General features: G+C 44.7%; 1 protein-coding gene across 2 annotated transcripts in view; it reads left to right on the top strand.

Annotated features, from left to right (window-relative positions):
* LOC135514912 (ephrin type-B receptor 1-like) overlaps window positions 1–18,543 on the top strand; it is a 334,601-nt gene that overhangs the window by 307,567 nt on the left and 8,491 nt on the right. For both annotated transcript variants that reach the window (XM_064938642.1, XM_064938635.1), the window contains exons 12-14: window positions 613–828; window positions 15,172–15,321; window positions 18,285–18,478. In XM_064938642.1, the coding sequence (XP_064794714.1) occupies window positions 613–828; window positions 15,172–15,321; window positions 18,285–18,478 (560 nt within the window). The remainder of the gene's footprint in view (window positions 1–612; window positions 829–15,171; window positions 15,322–18,284; window positions 18,479–18,543) is intronic.

The following is an 18,543-nucleotide window of genomic DNA, read 5'->3' as shown; positions in this document are numbered from 1 at the left end:
TCTTGTAGAAGTAGGTCGCGCTCAGATAGGTATCAGGTTAGGCTGTTTGTCACATGGAACATTGTACATATGTCTGACGGCAGATCTTGTACCCTTGTACAAAAGTTTACCCTTACTTCCTGGCTGTGGTGTCACAGATGCATCCGCAGGGTTTTCTAATCTGGGAGCGAGATCCCAGCGGAATTTTCAGCACAGACACTCTCCATGTCAGGACAATGTTAGCTAGGCATTGCCTTTATGCAATATGACACAGAATATGTGGCATAGCATGCAGAATGTGCCTGTGTTCGTGTCATGTTGTTGCGGTTGTCAAATCAATTGCATTGCTATCAAATAGAACCATGCAATCGAATACAACCGTGTCTGGTCGACACACCTCAATGCCTAATGCTGTCAAATAGTGTAGGAATCAGTGAAGAATTGCTTGTTTATTGTCAACATCTCAGCGGAAAGGGCTGCAAATTAAACGTTTATTTTGATATGGCCGTCGTCTTCTCCTTTCTCTGCAGCAAGAGAAAATGGCGGCGATCACAATACCGACAACGATAATGACACTAACAATCCACATTTATCTGTTTCTTTCTCTCACTCTCCATCTCTCCTCTCCTGCAGCAAAACGACGGTCAGTTCACCGTGATCCAGCTGGTGGGCATGATGAGGGGCATCGCGGCGGGCATGAAGTACCTCTCTGAGATGAACTACGTCCATAGAGACCTGGCCGCCCGCAACATCCTGGTCAACAGCAACCTGGTCTGCAAAGTGTCTGACTTCGGGCTGTCGCGCTACCTCCAGGACGATACCTCTGATCCCTCCTACACCAGCTCTCTGGTATGTCCTACTAGCTTCTCTCCGAGTGTTTTTGTTCTGATGTTTTCCTACATTTACACTTTGAAATGGATAGGTAGGTCGCCAGCAATGTTCATAGCAACTCGCTGAAAACAAGCAATGTAGAAAAAGGAAACTGATATGTCTCTTTTTTGTTTGTGCATGTGTGCGTGTGCGTGTGCGTGTGTGTGTGTGTTGTAGGACTGCTTGAGTACAGTAGGGGTAAATGCTAAATCTAAAGAACTACAACAGTTTGTGCGACCATCTCTCAGGCATTTCCTTTCAGTCCTCTTCACCACTCTCCCTCACCTCAACTCCACCTCTGTCTCTTCTCTTTAACATTCCACAAGCCTTCTCTCCTCCTTCTCCTCCCTCTTCCCGCTAGTCACGCAGCAGTACTGTCACATCTTCATTAGTGCAGAGACATGCAGACTTAGGGGATGGCCCCTTTCTCATTGGGATGCGTAGGATGCATCTGAAAGGGCATCCCAGACCCTTAAACTGACAGATTCTATTATTTCTCGGGCATCATGGAAGGGTTTGTGCCCTAATTAACACCACAGAGGAACAGATCTGTAATTATTAGTCGCCAACGTTAGTGTAGCCTACTGTGTGCCCTGCATTGACTTTCATTTGAATCTGCTAATTAGTTGGATATATATGCAGTGGTTTATTATTTGGTTGCTCCTGACAGTTTGGAGGGAATACAGTCGGCCTGGTGCAGAGTCCCTTCTTTAGTGAGGTAAACTTTTGGAAAATTATTTATATTTACATGAGGAAATACATATAATTCCACTGTAAACTCTTATTAAAAAGGGTTCCAAAAGGGTTCTTCGGCTGTCCCCATAGGATAACCTTTTTTGGTTTCAGGTAGAACCCTTTTGGGTTCCATGTAGAACCCTCTGTGGAAAGGGTCATTCATGGAACCCAAAAGGATTAAACCTGGAACCAAAAAGGTTTTATCGAAGGATTCTCCTATGGGGACAGTCGAAGAACCATTTTAGGTTCTAGATAGGGCCTTCTTTTCTAATAGTGAGTGAGTCGTCAACGATCAAACACAAAAATGTTCTAAATATAGAGGTTCTAAGGCGTCTTAACATAGGAATCATGAGTCAGGTATCAAGGTAGTACAAAAATAGAAGACTAAAATGAGTTCTTATGTATCTAAACATAGGTGTTCTTTGTGAAATCAAGGACATGATAACAACAGTACAAACCCACGTCTTCCTTCAGTCAGAAGAGTATTATTATTAGAACTCAACTGTGTGTGTGTGTGTGTGTGTGTGTGTGTGTGTGTGTGTGTGTGTGTGTGTGTGTGTGTGTGTGTGTGTGTGTGTGTGTGTGTGTGTGTGTGGATGCGCAGTGTGTGACTGAGTCTGTATGTGTGTGTTTGTTCCAGACTGTGTGTCTGTCTGTCTGTGAACACTGAGATACCCGGAAAGGCGGTTGATTGACAGGTTGTCTTAGGCGTGAACAGGAAGGGTGATATGGGTTTGGGAAGTTAATTGCCCACTAGGAAGGAAGACCGACCTGGTTCTCTGTGACCCCTGTGGTTAAGCCCTGCTGAAACAACAAAGACAAGCACACCTTCTGTTGTCAGCTGTCAATCTCGCTGATGCCACGAAGGGGGTTAGATGTTGTGGATTGGATTATTGTTTAGTGTTCTTGATGTTTAGTTGTTTCATGTACAGTATACAATGTATCTCATGGGTTTTATACTGGCGATAAGAAAAATAGATAGATATAGGCTTTAGGATCTACCTTATTGTCCACAAGGGGACATTTGTCTCGGACATTAGAAAGGTACTGTACAAGGACAGTACTTTTCACACCAACTGTTTTTTTGTGCTTAACCTTTACCCAACCCAGGTATTCCTAATGATAGGACCTATATGTCATGAGAGTTCTGTCATATAACACATATACAGAAACGGCTATTTGCACTCCGTCCATAAGCACACCAGAGTAACACAAGTCTCTCCTAGCGTTCCGCTTGACCTTACTGTGTCTTGTCACGAGCTGGGTCCCGACCCTCCATTCTAATCCACACTCCTGGGGAACGTTCTAGGAATATTCTCTATCCACAGCGGAGACGTTGTGGATAGAATCGGGTCCTTTGGGTCCCTCACATCTTCCTTTAATTAAGCTACGCTTGCTGCCAAGCCGCCATTGGCAGCGCCCTTCACTCGCTGTCCTCCCTCCGCCGGTTACGAGGTGAACGCAGAATGCCAAAGCAATCATGGAGCGAGGCCAGCGCGGCTTGTGGAGGCCGAGGGAATCAGGGAAATTAAATTCCGCCAACGTACTGTGATATACGTCGCCATCGACCTCCTCCTCCTGCAAAATGAATCACCTTATTTTCCTTTCTCTCCTTCCTTTGTGATGTTTCCCCACCATTTCGGAGGGCACCAATTACCTAGCTTCCAGCGCGGTGCTGGGGAAGGTGCTGGCGGACATACTGTTAATTACATGGTGTTAACCCCTGGGGTTGGCACTCACGCAGGGGCCAGAGTGGCTATCGGAGCAGGGGGTAGAGAAATACATTTTCCCTCAAATGTTTGCTGCATGGTCGCTAAAGGTAATCTCTTTTATTTCGGCTTTGGTGATACAGTTGTAATGTTTTTACCAGCACGTGGTTGAAGACCAAATTGCTAACTTGACTTGGTTGAACCGTGTCAGTCAAAACCGTCTGCCGATTAAAGATCACTTTGACGAGCATCAAAACAACACGTTGACTACAGACGTTTACAGACGTCGACTTTTGCCTTCTTTCTCTTCTTCTTTCTACCGCTATTGTCCCGCTTCAGCACTGTGTTTGGTTGTGGGTAATTACTCCCAGCATGCACTTCTTCAGGCTGCTGCCCTCACTGCGAGTGGAGAGGGATGACCTGCGTGACCTTACGGAAGACAGAATAGATTTTTAGACGCTCTGCGGGCCATGAATTTCACATCAGTCCATCTATCTGTCCTTCTATCCGTCCATCCATCTTTTCACTTCTTTTTCATCACATATTTTCCCTGGGGGACCCAGTGGCTCGAAGGAATGACAGGCAGAGTGCCTGTTTAATGTATGATGTGTTGTGTGTGTGTGCTTGGTTTAGTTTTACTACCCTTGTGGGGACCTGAAGTCCCCAGAAAATTTGGACAACTGGGGCTTTTTTTTAGGCTTAGGCATTATTTCCAGCTGAAATAATACATTTAATAAAAATATTGTATAAATGCCCTGAAGCAAAAACCTACACAAATAATACATTATCTGATGAAATTGCTTTAAAGGTACCCACTTCCTGTTTGCACTGGCAATTTAACCGCTTGCAGAAAGAATTGGACAGGATCCAAATGTAATTGGTATCAATATTGGTAAACATGAATATAAACTTCACTTATTTGAATACGATCTCGTGATATACAGTTGAAGTCGGAAGTTTACATACACCTTAGCCAAATACATTTAAACTCAGTTTTTCACAATTCCTGACATTTAATCCTAGTAAATATTCCCTGTCTTAGGTCATTTGGGATCACCACATTATTTTAAGAATGTGAAATGTCAGAATAATAGTAGAGAGAATGATTTATTTCAGCATTTCTTTCTTTCATCACATTCCCAGTGGGTCAGAAGTTTACATACACTCAATTAGTATTTTGTTGAATTGCCTTTAAATTGTTGAACTTGGGTCAAACATTTTGGGTAGCCTTCCACAAGCTTCCCACAATAAGTTGGGTGAATTTTGGCCCATTCCTCCTGACAGAGCTGGTGTAAATGACTCAGGTTTGTAGGCCTCCTTGCTCGCACACACTTTTTCAGTTCTGCCCACACATTTTCTATAGGATTGAGGTCAGGGCTTCGTGTTGGCCACTCCAATACCTTGACTTTGTTGTCCTTAAGCCATTTTGCCACAACTTTAGAAGTATACTTGTGGTCATTGTCCATTTGGAAGACCCATTTGTGACCAAGCTTTAACTTCCTGACTGTCTTGAGATGTTGCTTCAAAATATCCACATAATTTTCCAACCTCATGATGCCATCTATTTTGTGAAGTGCACTAGTCCCTCCTTCAGCAAAGCACCCCCACAACATGATGCTGCCACCCCCGTGCTTTACGGTTGGGATGGTGTTCTTCGGCTTGCAAGCCTCCCCATTTTTCCTCCACACATAACAATGTTCATTATGGCCAAACAGTTCTATTTTTGTTAAATCAGACCAGACGACATTTCTCCAAAAGTACATGTGGATATAGATACTTTTGGTCATGTTTCCTCCAGCATCTTCACAAGGTCCTTTGCTGTTTTCGCACCAAAGTGAAGAGGTACTGAGTTTGAAGATAGGCCTTGAAATACATCCACAGGTACACACACTTCCAATTGAATCAAATGTTGTCAAATAGCCAGAAGCTTCTAAAGCCATGACATAATTTTCTGGAATTTTCCAAGCTGTTTAGAGGCACAGTCAACTTAGTGTATGTAAACTTTTGACCCACTGGAATTGTGATACTGTGAATTATAAGAGAAATAATCTGTCTGTAAACAATTGTTGTAAGAATGACTTGTGTCGTGCACAAAGTCGATGTCCTAACCAACTTACCAAAACAATAGTTTTAACAAGAAATTTGTTGAGTGGTTGAAAAACGAGTTTTAATGACTCAAACCTTCCGACTTCAACTGTATGTGTGTGTCTTCATGCTCGCCTGTGTGCGTGCGCACACTTGAATGTGTGTGTGTGCCTTTGAGGCTGCATCAAAGAGGGCAAGCGGTTGAGAGGCGAGGTCACCCACAGCCCAGTAACATACCTCATCCATCAAACCCCCGCGACCTGACTGACATTCTCCCTCTCTCCGCTCCGCTGCCTTCAATCCACCCTCTGTTTTTGTTCCTTGTTTTCTATTTGCATCCTTTCCTCCTTTCCTTCTCTCCCTCTGGCATGTTTCCCAAAGCCTTTTGTGTTGTTTGTCACGTGTGTGAAATATTGATGTGGCAAAAGTTACAGGGGACTTAAGGGGAACTCATCCCTGAGTAAAGAAGCGGAAAAACTCTGAGAAAAGTTGCCATTCGGTCCACCCAGACTCCTCTATCAAAGCGGGAACATGGCTTGATTTATAACTCCTGCCATGTGTGACAGATCAAGCTGCTATCTATGACTGAGGTGGGCATACTGTGTCTGTATGGATGCACTGTGCCTGTATGGATGCAATGTGCCTGTATGGATGCACTATGGATGCACTGTGCCTGTATGGATGCACTATGGATGCACTGTGCCTGTATGGATGCACTATGGATGCACTGTGCCTGTATGGATGCACTATGGATGCACTGTGCCTGTATGGATGCAATGTGCCTGTATGGATGCACTATGGATGCACTGTGCCTGTATGGATGCACTGTGCCTGTATGGATGCACTGTGCCTGTATGGATGCAATGTGCCTGTATGGATGCACTATGGATGCACTGTGCCTGTATGGATGCACTGTGCCTGTATGGATGCACTATGGATGCAGAGCATGATTCAGACATGGTGATCCTCTACATAGCACACTGAAGGGGGGATCAAATGTAATGTGGGAGACGGATTTTGTCACAACACTGACCTCAGTCCATATAATGACATTGGACAATCATGAGAAGTTGCTGGCCAGTCCGCCAGTTAGTAAACTAGCGAGCTACTCCAACTTCAATTCATTTTTGCGTAATTGGTCCTCAAAGAGAGAGAGACAGAGGGTCACAGCATGCTAGTTCCTGGGAAGAGAAAACGCTATGATAGGGTAACATGTTTTACAATTTAGCAGACACTCTTATACAGAGTGACATATAATAGCAATTGGGGTCAAGTGCCTTGCTCAAGGGCACATTGACAGATTTTTCACTTAGTCGGCTTGGGGATTAAAACCAGAGACCTTTAGCAACTAGAATACCTGCCGCCCAATGACATGAGTAGAGACACATCAGTTCTTGTTTAAACAACCCAGGCAATCTGTTATGTGATTAGTCTGTGTGCTGTGGGCTGTAATTGCCTATTTTCCAACTTCTCAGAGTCATCTCAAGGGGACAGAATAAAGATGTCACCCGGTTACACAAGCCAAGGTCATAGTCTAATATTAAACCTCTGAAAAAGCCTAACAAGGATGTGCAAAAATACATGATAATAAGATAGTATTCACGCTGGGTTTAATTTGAGGGGCCCCTGAGTCATCGGGGGCCCAGATAGAGGTTGCACAAGGGGAGGGAGCATTTCTATTAAGCAGAAGTGGTGTCATCGAGTTGAAGATCTGAAGGAATATGTTAACTGCAAAAGACTACACAGACAACGGTTATCGAAGGTCGGATTTCATACCCTGCCATAATGGCGCCGAAGGAGATGGCTGCCGTTTTACAATCCTGTAACCAATTGTGATATTGTGAATGTTTTTTAGTGTTATTTGTAAGTATTTTGTACATAATGTTTCTGCCACAGTGTCTTGTGACCGAAAGGAGCTTCTAGAAATCAGAATGGCGATTACTCACCTTGAACTGGACGAATAATTTCACTTTAATGAGTCTGACGAGAGGGATTTACTCCAGACAACCGAACAGGCCCACATCCTCGTCATTCGCAGGAAACGGTATGGCAGAAGGCGATCGGGGTGCATTGTGAGGAACCCTAACCCAATTGGCCAACGTACAATCGCTGGATAATAAATTAGACGAACTAAAAGCATATATATCCTACCAACAGGACATTAAACTGTAATATCTTATGTCTTATATCTTAAATTCTATCCTCCGATTCCTGCTTACAAGCAAAAATAGAAGCAGGAAGCACCAGTGACTCAGTCAATAAAAAAGTGGTCAGATGAAGCAGAGGCTAAGCTACAGGACTGTTTTGCTAGCACAGACTGGAATATGCTCCGGGATTCTTCTAATGGCATTGAGGAATACACCACATCAGACACTGGCTTCATCAATAAGTGCATGGAGGACGTCATCCCCACAGTGACTGTATGTACATACCCCAACCTGAAGCCATGGATTACAGGCAACATCCGCACGAGCCATCAAAAAGTAAGATCAAATCTTACTGGCTCCGACGCTCGTCAGATGTGGCTGTGCTTGCAAACTATTACAGACTACAAAGGGAAGCACAGCCGAGAGCTGCCCAGTGACACGAGCCTACCAGACGAGCTACATTACTTCTATGCTCGCTTTGAGGCAAGTAACACTGAAACATGCATGAGAGCATCAGCTGTTCCAGATGACTGTGTGATCACGTTCTCTGCAGCTGATGTGAGTGAGGTCTTTAAACAGGTCAACATTCACAAGGCCGCAGGGCCAGAAGGATTACCAGTACGTGTACTCCGAGCATGCGCTGACCAACTGGCAAGTGTCTTCACTGACATTTTTTCTCTCTTTTATTTGAATTTTACCCCTTTTTCTCCCCAATTTCGTGGTATCCAATTGTTTTAGTAGCTACTATCTTGTCTCATCGCTACAACTCCCGTACGGGCTCGGAAGAGACGAAGGTTGAAAGTCATGCGTCCTCCGATACACATCCAAGCCAGCTGCACCAATGTGTCGGAGGAAACACCGTGCACCTGGCAACCTTGGTTAGCGCGCACTGCACCCGGCCCGCCACATGAGTCGCTAGCGCACGATGAGAAAAGGACATCCCTACCTGGCAAACCATCCAGATGACGCTAGGCCAATTCTGCATCGTGGCCGGTTACGACAGAGCCTGGTCGCTAACCCAGAGTCTCTGATGGCACAGCAGGAGCTGCAGTACAGCGCCCTTAACCACTGCGCCACACGGGAGGCCCTTAACTGACATTTTCAACCTCTCCCTGTCTGGGTCTGTAATTCCAACATGTTTCAAGCAGACCACCATACTCCCTGTGCCCAAGAACACTAAGGTAACCTGCCTAAATGATGAAGTGCTTTGAAAGGCTGGTCATGGCTCACATCAACACCATTATCCCAGAAACCCTACACTCACTCCAATTTGCATATTGCCCCATTATATCCGCAGATGATGCAATCTTTATTGCACTCCACACTGCTTTTTGGACAAAAGGAACACCTATGTGAAATGCTATTCATTGACTACAGCTCAGCTCAGTGTTCAACACCATAGTGCCCTCAAAGCTCATCACTAAGCTAACGACCCTGGGACTAAACACCTTGCGCTGCAAGTCTTCATCGACCTGGCCAAGGCTTTCGACTCTATCAATCACCATATTCTTATCGGCAGACTCAACAGCCTGGGTTTCTCTAATGACTGCCTCGCCTGGTTCACTAACTACTTCTCAGATAGAGTTCAGTGTGTCAAATCGGAGGTCCTGTTGTCCGGACCTTTGGCAGTCTCTATGGGGGTGCCACAGGGTTCAGTTCTCGGGCCGACTCTTTTCTCTGTATATATCAATGATGTCGCTCTTGCTGCGGGTGATTCTTTGATCCGTCTCTACGCAGACAACATCATTCTGTATACATCTGGCCCTTCTTTGGTCACTGTGATAACAAACCTCCAAACAAGCTTCTTCCGTGGCCACCAACTGCTATTAAATGCTAGTCAAACGAAATGCATGCTCTTCAACCGATCGATGCCAGCACCTGCTCGCACGGCTAGCATCACTACTCTGGACGGTTCCAACTTAGAATATGTGGAAAACTATAAATACCTAGGTGTCTGACCAGACTGTAAACTCTCCTTTGAGACTCACATTAAGCATCTCCAATCCAAAGTTATATCTAGAATCGACTATCTGTTTCACAACAAAGCTTCCTTCACTCATGATGCCAAACATACCCTCATAAAATTGACTATCCTACCAATCCTTGACTTCGACGATGTCATTTACGAAATAGCCTCCAACACTCTACTCAGCAAATTGGATGCAGTCTATCATAGTGCTATCCATTTTGTCACCAAAGCCCCATATATTACCCACCACTGCGACCTGTATGCTCTCGTTGGCTGGTCCTCGCTACATATTCGTCGCCAAACCCACTGGCTCCAGGTCATCTATAAGTCTTTGCTAGGTAAAGTGCCGCCTTATCTCAGCTCACTGCTCACTGCTCACCATTGCAACACCCACCCATCTGTAAATAGCTCATCCTACCAGCCAACCAACTACCTACCTCATCCCCATTTATTTCAGCTCTTTTGCACACCAGTATTTCTGCTTGCACATCCTAATCTGCACATATATCACTCCAGTGTAAATTGCTAAATTGTAATTACTTCGCCACTATTGGCCTATTTATTGCCTTACCTCCTTACTTCATTTGCACACACTGTATACCAATTGTGTTATTGACTATATGGTTGTTTATCCCATGTGTAAGTCTGTGTTGTTTTTGTCGCACTGCTTTGCTTTATCTTGGCCAGGTCGCAGTTGTAAATGAGAACTTGTTCTCAACTAGCCTACCTGGTTAAATAAAGGTGAAATAAATACAAATATAATAAAAAGTGGATCCTGGACTTCCTGACGGGCCGCCCCCAGGTGGTAAGGGTAGGTAACAACACATCTGCCACACTGATCCTCAACACGGGGGCCCCTCAGGGATGCGTGCTCAGTTCCCTCCAGTACTTCCTGTTCACTAATGACTGCACGGCCAAGCACGACTCCAACACCATCATTACGTTTTCTGATGACATAAAAGTGGTAAGCATGACCAAGCATGCCCCATTTCTCATCGAAGGGGCTGTAGTGGAGTAGGTTGAGAGCTTCAAGTTCCTTGGTGTCCACATCACCAACAAACTAACATGGTCCAAGCACAGCAAGATAGTCATGAAGAGGGCACAACAAAACCTATTCCCCCTCAGGAGACTGAAAAGATTTGGCATGGGTCCTCAGATCCTCAAAAGGTTCTACAGCTGCACCATCGAGAGCATCCTGACTGGTTGCATCCCCGCCTGGTATGGCAACTTACAACTTAGCCTCCGACCGCAAGGCACTGCAGATGGCAATGCGTACGGCCCAGTAAATCACTGGGGCAAAGTTTCCTGCCATCTAGGTTCTCTATACCAGGTGGTGTCAGAGGAAGGCCCTAAAAATTGTGAATGACTCCAGCCAACGTTGTCATAGACTGTTCTCTCTATTAAAGTGCATAAGTCACTTTAATAACTCTACCTACATGTATATATTACCTCAATTACCTCGACTAAACAGTGCCCACGCACATTGACTCTGTACCGGTACCCCCTGTACTGTTATTTTACTGCTGCTCTTTAATTATTTGTTACTTTTCTTTATATATTTTTCTTAAAACTGCATTGTTGGTTAAGGGCTTGTAAGTAAGCATTCCACTATAAGGTGGCATGTGACAAATACAATGTGATTTGATTTGGTACCACTTTGAGACCCCCTGAGAAATGTGTGTTATTACAACTTTGTCATAAGGTAAAGGACCATAGACTCCTAAGACTCCTACACTAAACTATATAATTTAAATAAATAACAGTACATTACTCTGTGTGGGCACTTTGTGAAATGATGCCTAAAATAGTTCCATGGAGTCAAATATAACTTCACTCGACGTTTTAAGTGGGAACCTATTCTCCATTGCGCTTTAGACAGTGAAACTGTAGAAGGACCCGCCTCTCCCAGACAGTCCCTGGGGTGTCTGCTCTCTCTCTCTCTTTCTCTCTCTCTATCCTATCTCTCTCTCTCTCTGTTCTATCCTCTTTCTCTCTCTCTTCCCACCCTCTCCACCCCTCTGCCTCTTTCTCCCCCTCTCCCTCTCTCTCCTCTCTGTATTTGGGCAGACTGCCAGTGCCTGCAATCGTTGCTTTCGGGACATAAACGGCAGTTGATGGAGCACTTTGCCTAGCCTAAGTAAATGTGCTCGGGACCATTTGAGTGTGCATTGTTTAGGAATGGATCACAGAGAAGTTGGGGCAGAGTCTGTGTGTCTGACCCATTACTGGGAGTTCACAGATTTGTCTTCCACCGGAGGGGCATAAATCTGCATTTGGGGACAGCTGCTACTTTAGTAACCACATAATGGTACTCATTGATATCTATTCGAGAGATGGAGTGGCATAGGTTGCAGGCATCAGCAATGAAAAACAAAACAACAGATAGTTAGAGGATTGAGAAGATTTGTGGGAGAAGAGCTTGCAGGGTATTTAGTCGGCGTTTCCCGGGACACCAGGGCGCGGCATTAGTCCAGTTTGTTTGGAGCGATACACACTGCCATTTGACACTCTAGATTCCCCTTCAGTCTATAGATCGCCAGTGACATACTCCATTGAATTGCTGGAAAAACATTCTACATCTATCATAGTACACGTTATTGTAGCAATGGCAGGTGTCCCACGTCTCCTACATGTCGTGTGTGTAAAGGGAGCTCTTCCACACACACTCCGTACCTGTCTGTCACAAAACGCCACACCGTTTGCCCACGTCCCGTGATCCTCCTTTAACCGTGACAGCACTCTGCCCGCTCTGCTCCCAGCAGGTCTACCCCAGATGAGCCACCTACACCTGTCACTTTACCTGTCACAACGGGTCACGACCCGTTACAAGCCGTCACATCTAGTCAGGACCAATCCCTTCGTCACGTCTTGTTGACTTGAAGGTGATCTAGAGGTAACTTGTCTGTTTGAAGTGAGAATCATCGCAATGCCCCATTTCTCAGTATGGTGGGTCTGCAATAATCAAGTTTATTACTGATTCATATCCAGTGTTTAATAGTAATTTGTACAGGGTTGCAGGTGTGATCACAGGGTACATTGACAATATTTGGCTTTGTTGTTGTTTTTTCCCCTGTTTTTTTCTTCTTCTGTGGAGTCCCTTTGTTAATATATAACGCAGTTTCCAAAGGGTTGTGAGAGAACAACAATTATGCTCTCATGCTGGCGTTAAGATGTCTCAATGAAATGCACTATGCGTATTCTTTACGTGATGAGCAGCTAGCTGACAAAATTGATGGAGCTTGGCTGGAGGTTGTTGTATGGTTTGACTTATGTAGTCGAACATGCCTCTGTGTGTGCTCTCTAAGACTCAAGGCCACCAAAGAGAACAGAATCTTACTAGCCTGTACTTTTCGAGCGAGTGAAGGAAATTACTTCCTGGCTCAGACACACACACATATGAATTACCATATTCTAAATGTGATTTCTCTCATTCTGAGCACCGTGGGTGGACGCCCTAATCAGGTTACACACCCAATGCATATGGGTCCGGTACATTTCTCAAATGTCCAGTAAATTCAAATGTTACCGATCAAATATCCGGAATCACATTTTCCGAATGGAAACCCTGGTGTACATTAATAACACACACAAACAAACACACACTCTCACGCACATGCAGTATGCACACAAAAGCACACACAGACAGGGCTCACACACAAATAATGCACTGACAAATACACAGGTTTGTGTGCTCATACACACATACATATGCCCTCTCCCCCATGCATGTACACACACACACACACACACACACACACACACACACACACACACACACACTCTCTCTCTCTCTCCCCCAGTCTCAACAAAGCGTCTGTTTGGCTGTGTTGACACTGGAGCCGTTTTAATTCCACTCTCCTTCTCTCCCTCCCTCTCTTCCTCCCTGGGGAGTTAAAGAAAACAAAAACATTCAATCACAGGAGGTTGGTGGCACCTTAATTGGGGAGGACGGGCTCATGGTAATGGCTGGAGTGGATTCAGGGGAAATGGCATCAAATACATCAAACAAATGGTTTCCATGTGTTTGATGCCATTCCGTCCACTCCGTTCCAGCCATTATTATGACCCGTCTTCCCCTCAGCAGCCTCAACTGCATCCAATGCTTTTATTATATATTTGCCTTCTTCTTCTGTCTATTTGCCTGTTCTGTTCTGCAGCACTTTGTGTTATTAAAGTGTCGTTTTGACCCGGGTGCTTGCAGATAGCTCGCCCACAGCGATAATTACTACTGATCTGCATAGCTCCCTCCCACACGCGGCAGCCGTGAAAATGTTATTACCTTGGCCTTTCTGCTAGGACCTGCGCAAAGCGATGCAGGCAGGCACGGCGCTCCTGTATGGCGAGTGTCTTTACCCAGGCCACGGTGACAACAGAGCTCCCCCCAGGAAGAGAGAGAGAGTGAGAGAGAGAGAGAGAGAGAGAGAGAGAAAAGCATTAAGATCACAGCTCCGAGAGAGGAACATGGAAGAGGCATTGTTTAAATTTTTCATACTTTCTTTTTATCTGGAGTCCAAGTTGAAATTGTCGCCTTGAAGCATGGCTCTGACAAAGTTAGAGATGAGAGCCGGGTCTTTATTTTCATTGGTGTGGATGTAGTTTCATGTATTTTTCTATAGCCTTGAGACAGAACTGAGACAGAATTTAGACAAGGGAAAGCCTTTTGGTGTCTGGGATCAGCAGAAAAGTCATCAGAGCTTAGATAGTGTTTTTTCTCTCAAAGAAACACAAATATACACTTCCTTATGAACACTCCAGAACCCTCTCTCTCAGATAAAATACTGTTTTCCTTTCTTAGTCTCTCTCTCTCTCTCTCTCTCTCTCTCTCTCTCTCGCTCTCTCCGTTCTGTTCTCTGTTCTGTAACAGCTCAGGCCTGTGTTCCCGGCCCATTCACCCTGACAACAGCCTCCACTGAGGTCCGAGGTTAACATCATGTTCAGGGTCAGGAGCTCCCAGAGGTCAAACACTGAGCTGGGTCTTAATGAACTGAGTTTGAGTCCTCTGGACCTCTACACACACATACAGTATTCACACACACATACATTCACTGATGCTTGTGCATGCACATACCAAGCAAAAAGCAGATGACACACACACACACAAAACACACCTCCCGGTCCTGAGCGAGAAAGCCAGGAGAGCAGGGTGGGCCTTGTCTAGCTCTCCCGTCTGTCCTTTCAAACCCGACTTATCTACACATTCCCAGGTTGAACTAATTGGCATTATTAAGCTGGCCGGATACAATAGCAACCACCAAGTGGTCCACAAACAGGTTAGTGTGTGTGGAGGGAATCTTAAACAAGCCACCCGGCAATTTCAATCAGAGCCGTGCATGACTCGCCCCAGGCCCAGGTAGTCCAATTACAAACAGACACGCTCGACAGGCGCGCTCAAACCCCAACCAAATCCCTCTTTATTCAAAGTCAGGGGTAGAGATGGCCGGAGGGGAGAGACGTGCTGTGGGTCGATGTGTGAAGGGCAGATCATATTAAGAAGGGGGGCATAGGTACAATCCATTGCTGCTGGATCGATAGAGAGATGGGGGGGGGGGGGCAGTTGTCTTTTGGTTAGGAATGGGTTTGGAATGAGCATAATTGTTTATTTTATTGGACTAATCATGTCGTTTTCGCTCTCTCTCTATCCCCCTATCCCTCCCCCTCTCTCCCCCATCTCCCTCAGGGGGGTAAGATCCCAGTGAGGTGGACAGCTCCAGAGGCCATCGCCTACAGGAAGTTCACCTCAGCCAGTGACGTGTGGAGCTACGGCATCGTCATGTGGGAGGTGATGTCATTTGGAGAGAGACCCTACTGGGACATGTCCAACCAGGATGTGAGTTTTATTGTCATGTTGAACTTTTGAATGAATATTCAGATCAATCAAATTTCAATCAATAAAAATTCATTTAGAAAGCCCTTTTTACAATGAATGAGCATCCAGATAAAAGGTGAACCTTCTAGTTTTTAATGTTGTGTCGTAGAATACAAACACACACCAATGAGCTCCATATCCCCAGCCGGCCAACTGTCTCTGAAGCCTGGTCCACCAGGACTGGCCAACCCAGCAGATGTTCCATCTCTGGGCCAGCATACAGGCAGCGACTGGTGGGACACACAGGGAGGAGGCCTGGCACTGTTCACAGCATGGCGTGCTGTTCTCTTCAGTCAGAACACACACACATACATACACATATATATATATGTGTGTGTGTGTGTGTTGGTTTCTATTAGTTATTAAACAAATTGAAAAGCTGCTAAATAGAATTGGCGCAAAATAATGGTTTTCAGCCTATCCACTGATGGAAATACATTTGACTTGACATGCTTTCCGAGTATAGGTCAATTTGCATAATTTAGTGACATTAAATTGCTGCGTGTACAATATATTCTTTATGTCGGATATGTTGTTTATCACACACGTACAGCATACCAATGCAGAGCCTTGGAGTGGTATATCAGTCAGACAGCGCAAGAACACGTGGTCAAATGATGACGTCAGTGATCTTCAGGTCAGAAAGTTAGAGCTCTCGAAAGAGGCCAGTTCCCGAGTTGGAATTACGAGATGGATGACCATTCAAAACTATTTTTTACAGTCTGAGATATTTTTTTCCCAGTTCTATTAAACGACTGAAGTCTGAGATTTCCCGAGTTCCCAGTTGTTTTGAACGCGGCATCAAACCGCAACGGAAGGCAGGCTTCATCAGACCCCACTTTGCAACAAGTTGGTGGCATTATGCATTTTGAAAACAAATATTTCATTTTTGGAACCTTGAACGTTTTAGTACCTATTATAAGGCATGTCTTACCTTGCTTCAAAGTAGCCTATTCGATCTCCTCTCTTTATACGTTTTTGTATGCATATTTTAATATCCGTCATGAAACCGCTCGCATGCGCAGTGTCCTTTTGACACCGGTGTTATCCCGTTAATTGCATTATGGAACAAACTTTCGCGCTTAGCCTACTGAATTGTGCGCGTTGCGGGACTTATAACGTGAAGTTTATCAACATTTTGAGTTTCTGATCTGTTGCAGGGCTACTGGTTGTATTAATTTGTATCTATTGTCACAGAGTCTGTTTGGAATAGGCTATGTATATCTCGATAAACTGACCAATAGAATAGGTAGCCTAAACGTTTCTACTATAGTAGATTGACATAGGCTAGTGAGTTTGTTGATCGTTACTCGTCTTGTTGGCGAAGGAAAAGTACATGTGGACAGTTATTTTAACATCTTCAAAGTCAGAAATTGGTAAGAATGACCACATATTGTTGCACCCTTGACTTGCATGTTCTGCTAATATGAATTACCCATTTATTCTAAATGTGATTTCTGTCATTCTGAGCACCGTGGGTGGACGCCCTAATCAGGTTACACACCCAATGCATATGGGTCCGGTACATTTCTCAAATGTCCAGTAAATTCAAATGTTACCGATCAAATATCCGGAATCACATTTTCCGAATGGAAACCCTGGTGTACATTAATAACACACACAAACAAACACACACTCACATGCAGTATGCACACAAAAGCACACACAGACAGGGCTCACACACAAATAATGCACTGACAAATACACAAGTTTGTGTGGTCATAGACACATGCCCACTCACCCATGCATGTACACACACACACACACACACACACACTTGCCCATATGCACCATTTATCAAGATTCTGCTGAATTGCACAGGTCTCAGTGGTAGCATGGACACCTATAGTGCATCTTCCCATTTCTGATGATAATTCATTTACACATCCTAGAATCTCTATCCTATATCGGCTTTTCTTGGCTTTGCCCTGATTCAAGCGTTTAATTTGATTGCATCTACATACAAGGGTCAACAATCCGTCATATGGTATACCCTACGAACACGCTACGATTTAGAGAGTGAGACAGCGCCCGTCTTTCTATAGTTACTGTATATGCAGTCAGCCTATTCCCAAGGCTGTTTCCCATAGTGTCCGAGTATACAGTCTGGTCCAAAATGATTGGGACCCTTCATAAAGATGAGCAAAAAAGACTGTATAAAATAAATAACACACATACTGAACTGTATTGTATGCTGATTTAAAAATAAATTGTATTATATTATTGTATACTAATACAATTGCTCAGAGAAGGAGATTTTGTTGAACACAAGTACATCATATTTCTTCTCTGCAAAAGATAGGGGTCAAAATGATACCTTTCAATACCTCACCTTGTGAGGATAAAGGCGCTGAGCCTATTTCTAAACTGTTTTATAAGACTGGAGAACACACCGGGAGGGACTTTAGACCTTTAGACGAAAGGTGTGTGAAATGTACATGTGAAACTTCTCGTGTCCGAAAACAAGATCTGTCTCGTGAGAATTTCACATTCAAAAAATAAACGTGTGTCCAAAAACGTTGTTTAATATATATTATTTTTTATACAAAGGAGACGCTGAGTGAATTGCTCACTAACCACTTAATGGCGCAAAATGAGACAGAGCAACTCGGGCCCGGTGTTACGAAAAGGGAAACAAAAGGCCTCTACAAACATCTGCTTTTTCTCACACACTGCTTTACTCCACATTATTGACCTCCTTTGATCATAAGTTTAGTGACTACCCTCAGATGTCTTCCCAATGGTCCCGTCTGGCAATGGTCTTCTATTCCACCTCATCTACCTTATCGGCTTGAGCGAGATCAGACCCACTTCTAATAACCACCTTCCACTCACTACCTTCTACCTTCTCCACAATAGTGTCCCTTCTAACACGACCCCGACTGACTACCTTGTGACCCTCGGCCCACCCTCTCCGTCCCCAGGTGATCAATGCCATAGAGCAGGACTACCGGCTGCCCCCTCCCATGGACTGCCCCTCAGCTCTGCACCAGCTCATGCTGGACTGCTGGCAGAAGGACCGTAACGCGCGGCCACGCTTCGCTGACATCGTCAACACCCTGGACAAGATGATCCGTAACCCAGCCAGTCTGAAACAAGTGGCCAGCATCCCGGCAGTGTAAGTGTAGCATACATGAATGTGTATGTAGGATTACACACACACACACACTTTATCCCCACCAT

This window comes from Oncorhynchus masou, chromosome 3, assembly GCF_036934945.1.
Source record: "Oncorhynchus masou masou isolate Uvic2021 chromosome 3, UVic_Omas_1.1, whole genome shotgun sequence".
NCBI lineage: Eukaryota > Metazoa > Chordata > Actinopteri > Salmoniformes > Salmonidae > Oncorhynchus > Oncorhynchus masou.
This window is presented reverse-complemented; position numbering and strand designations above follow the sequence as displayed.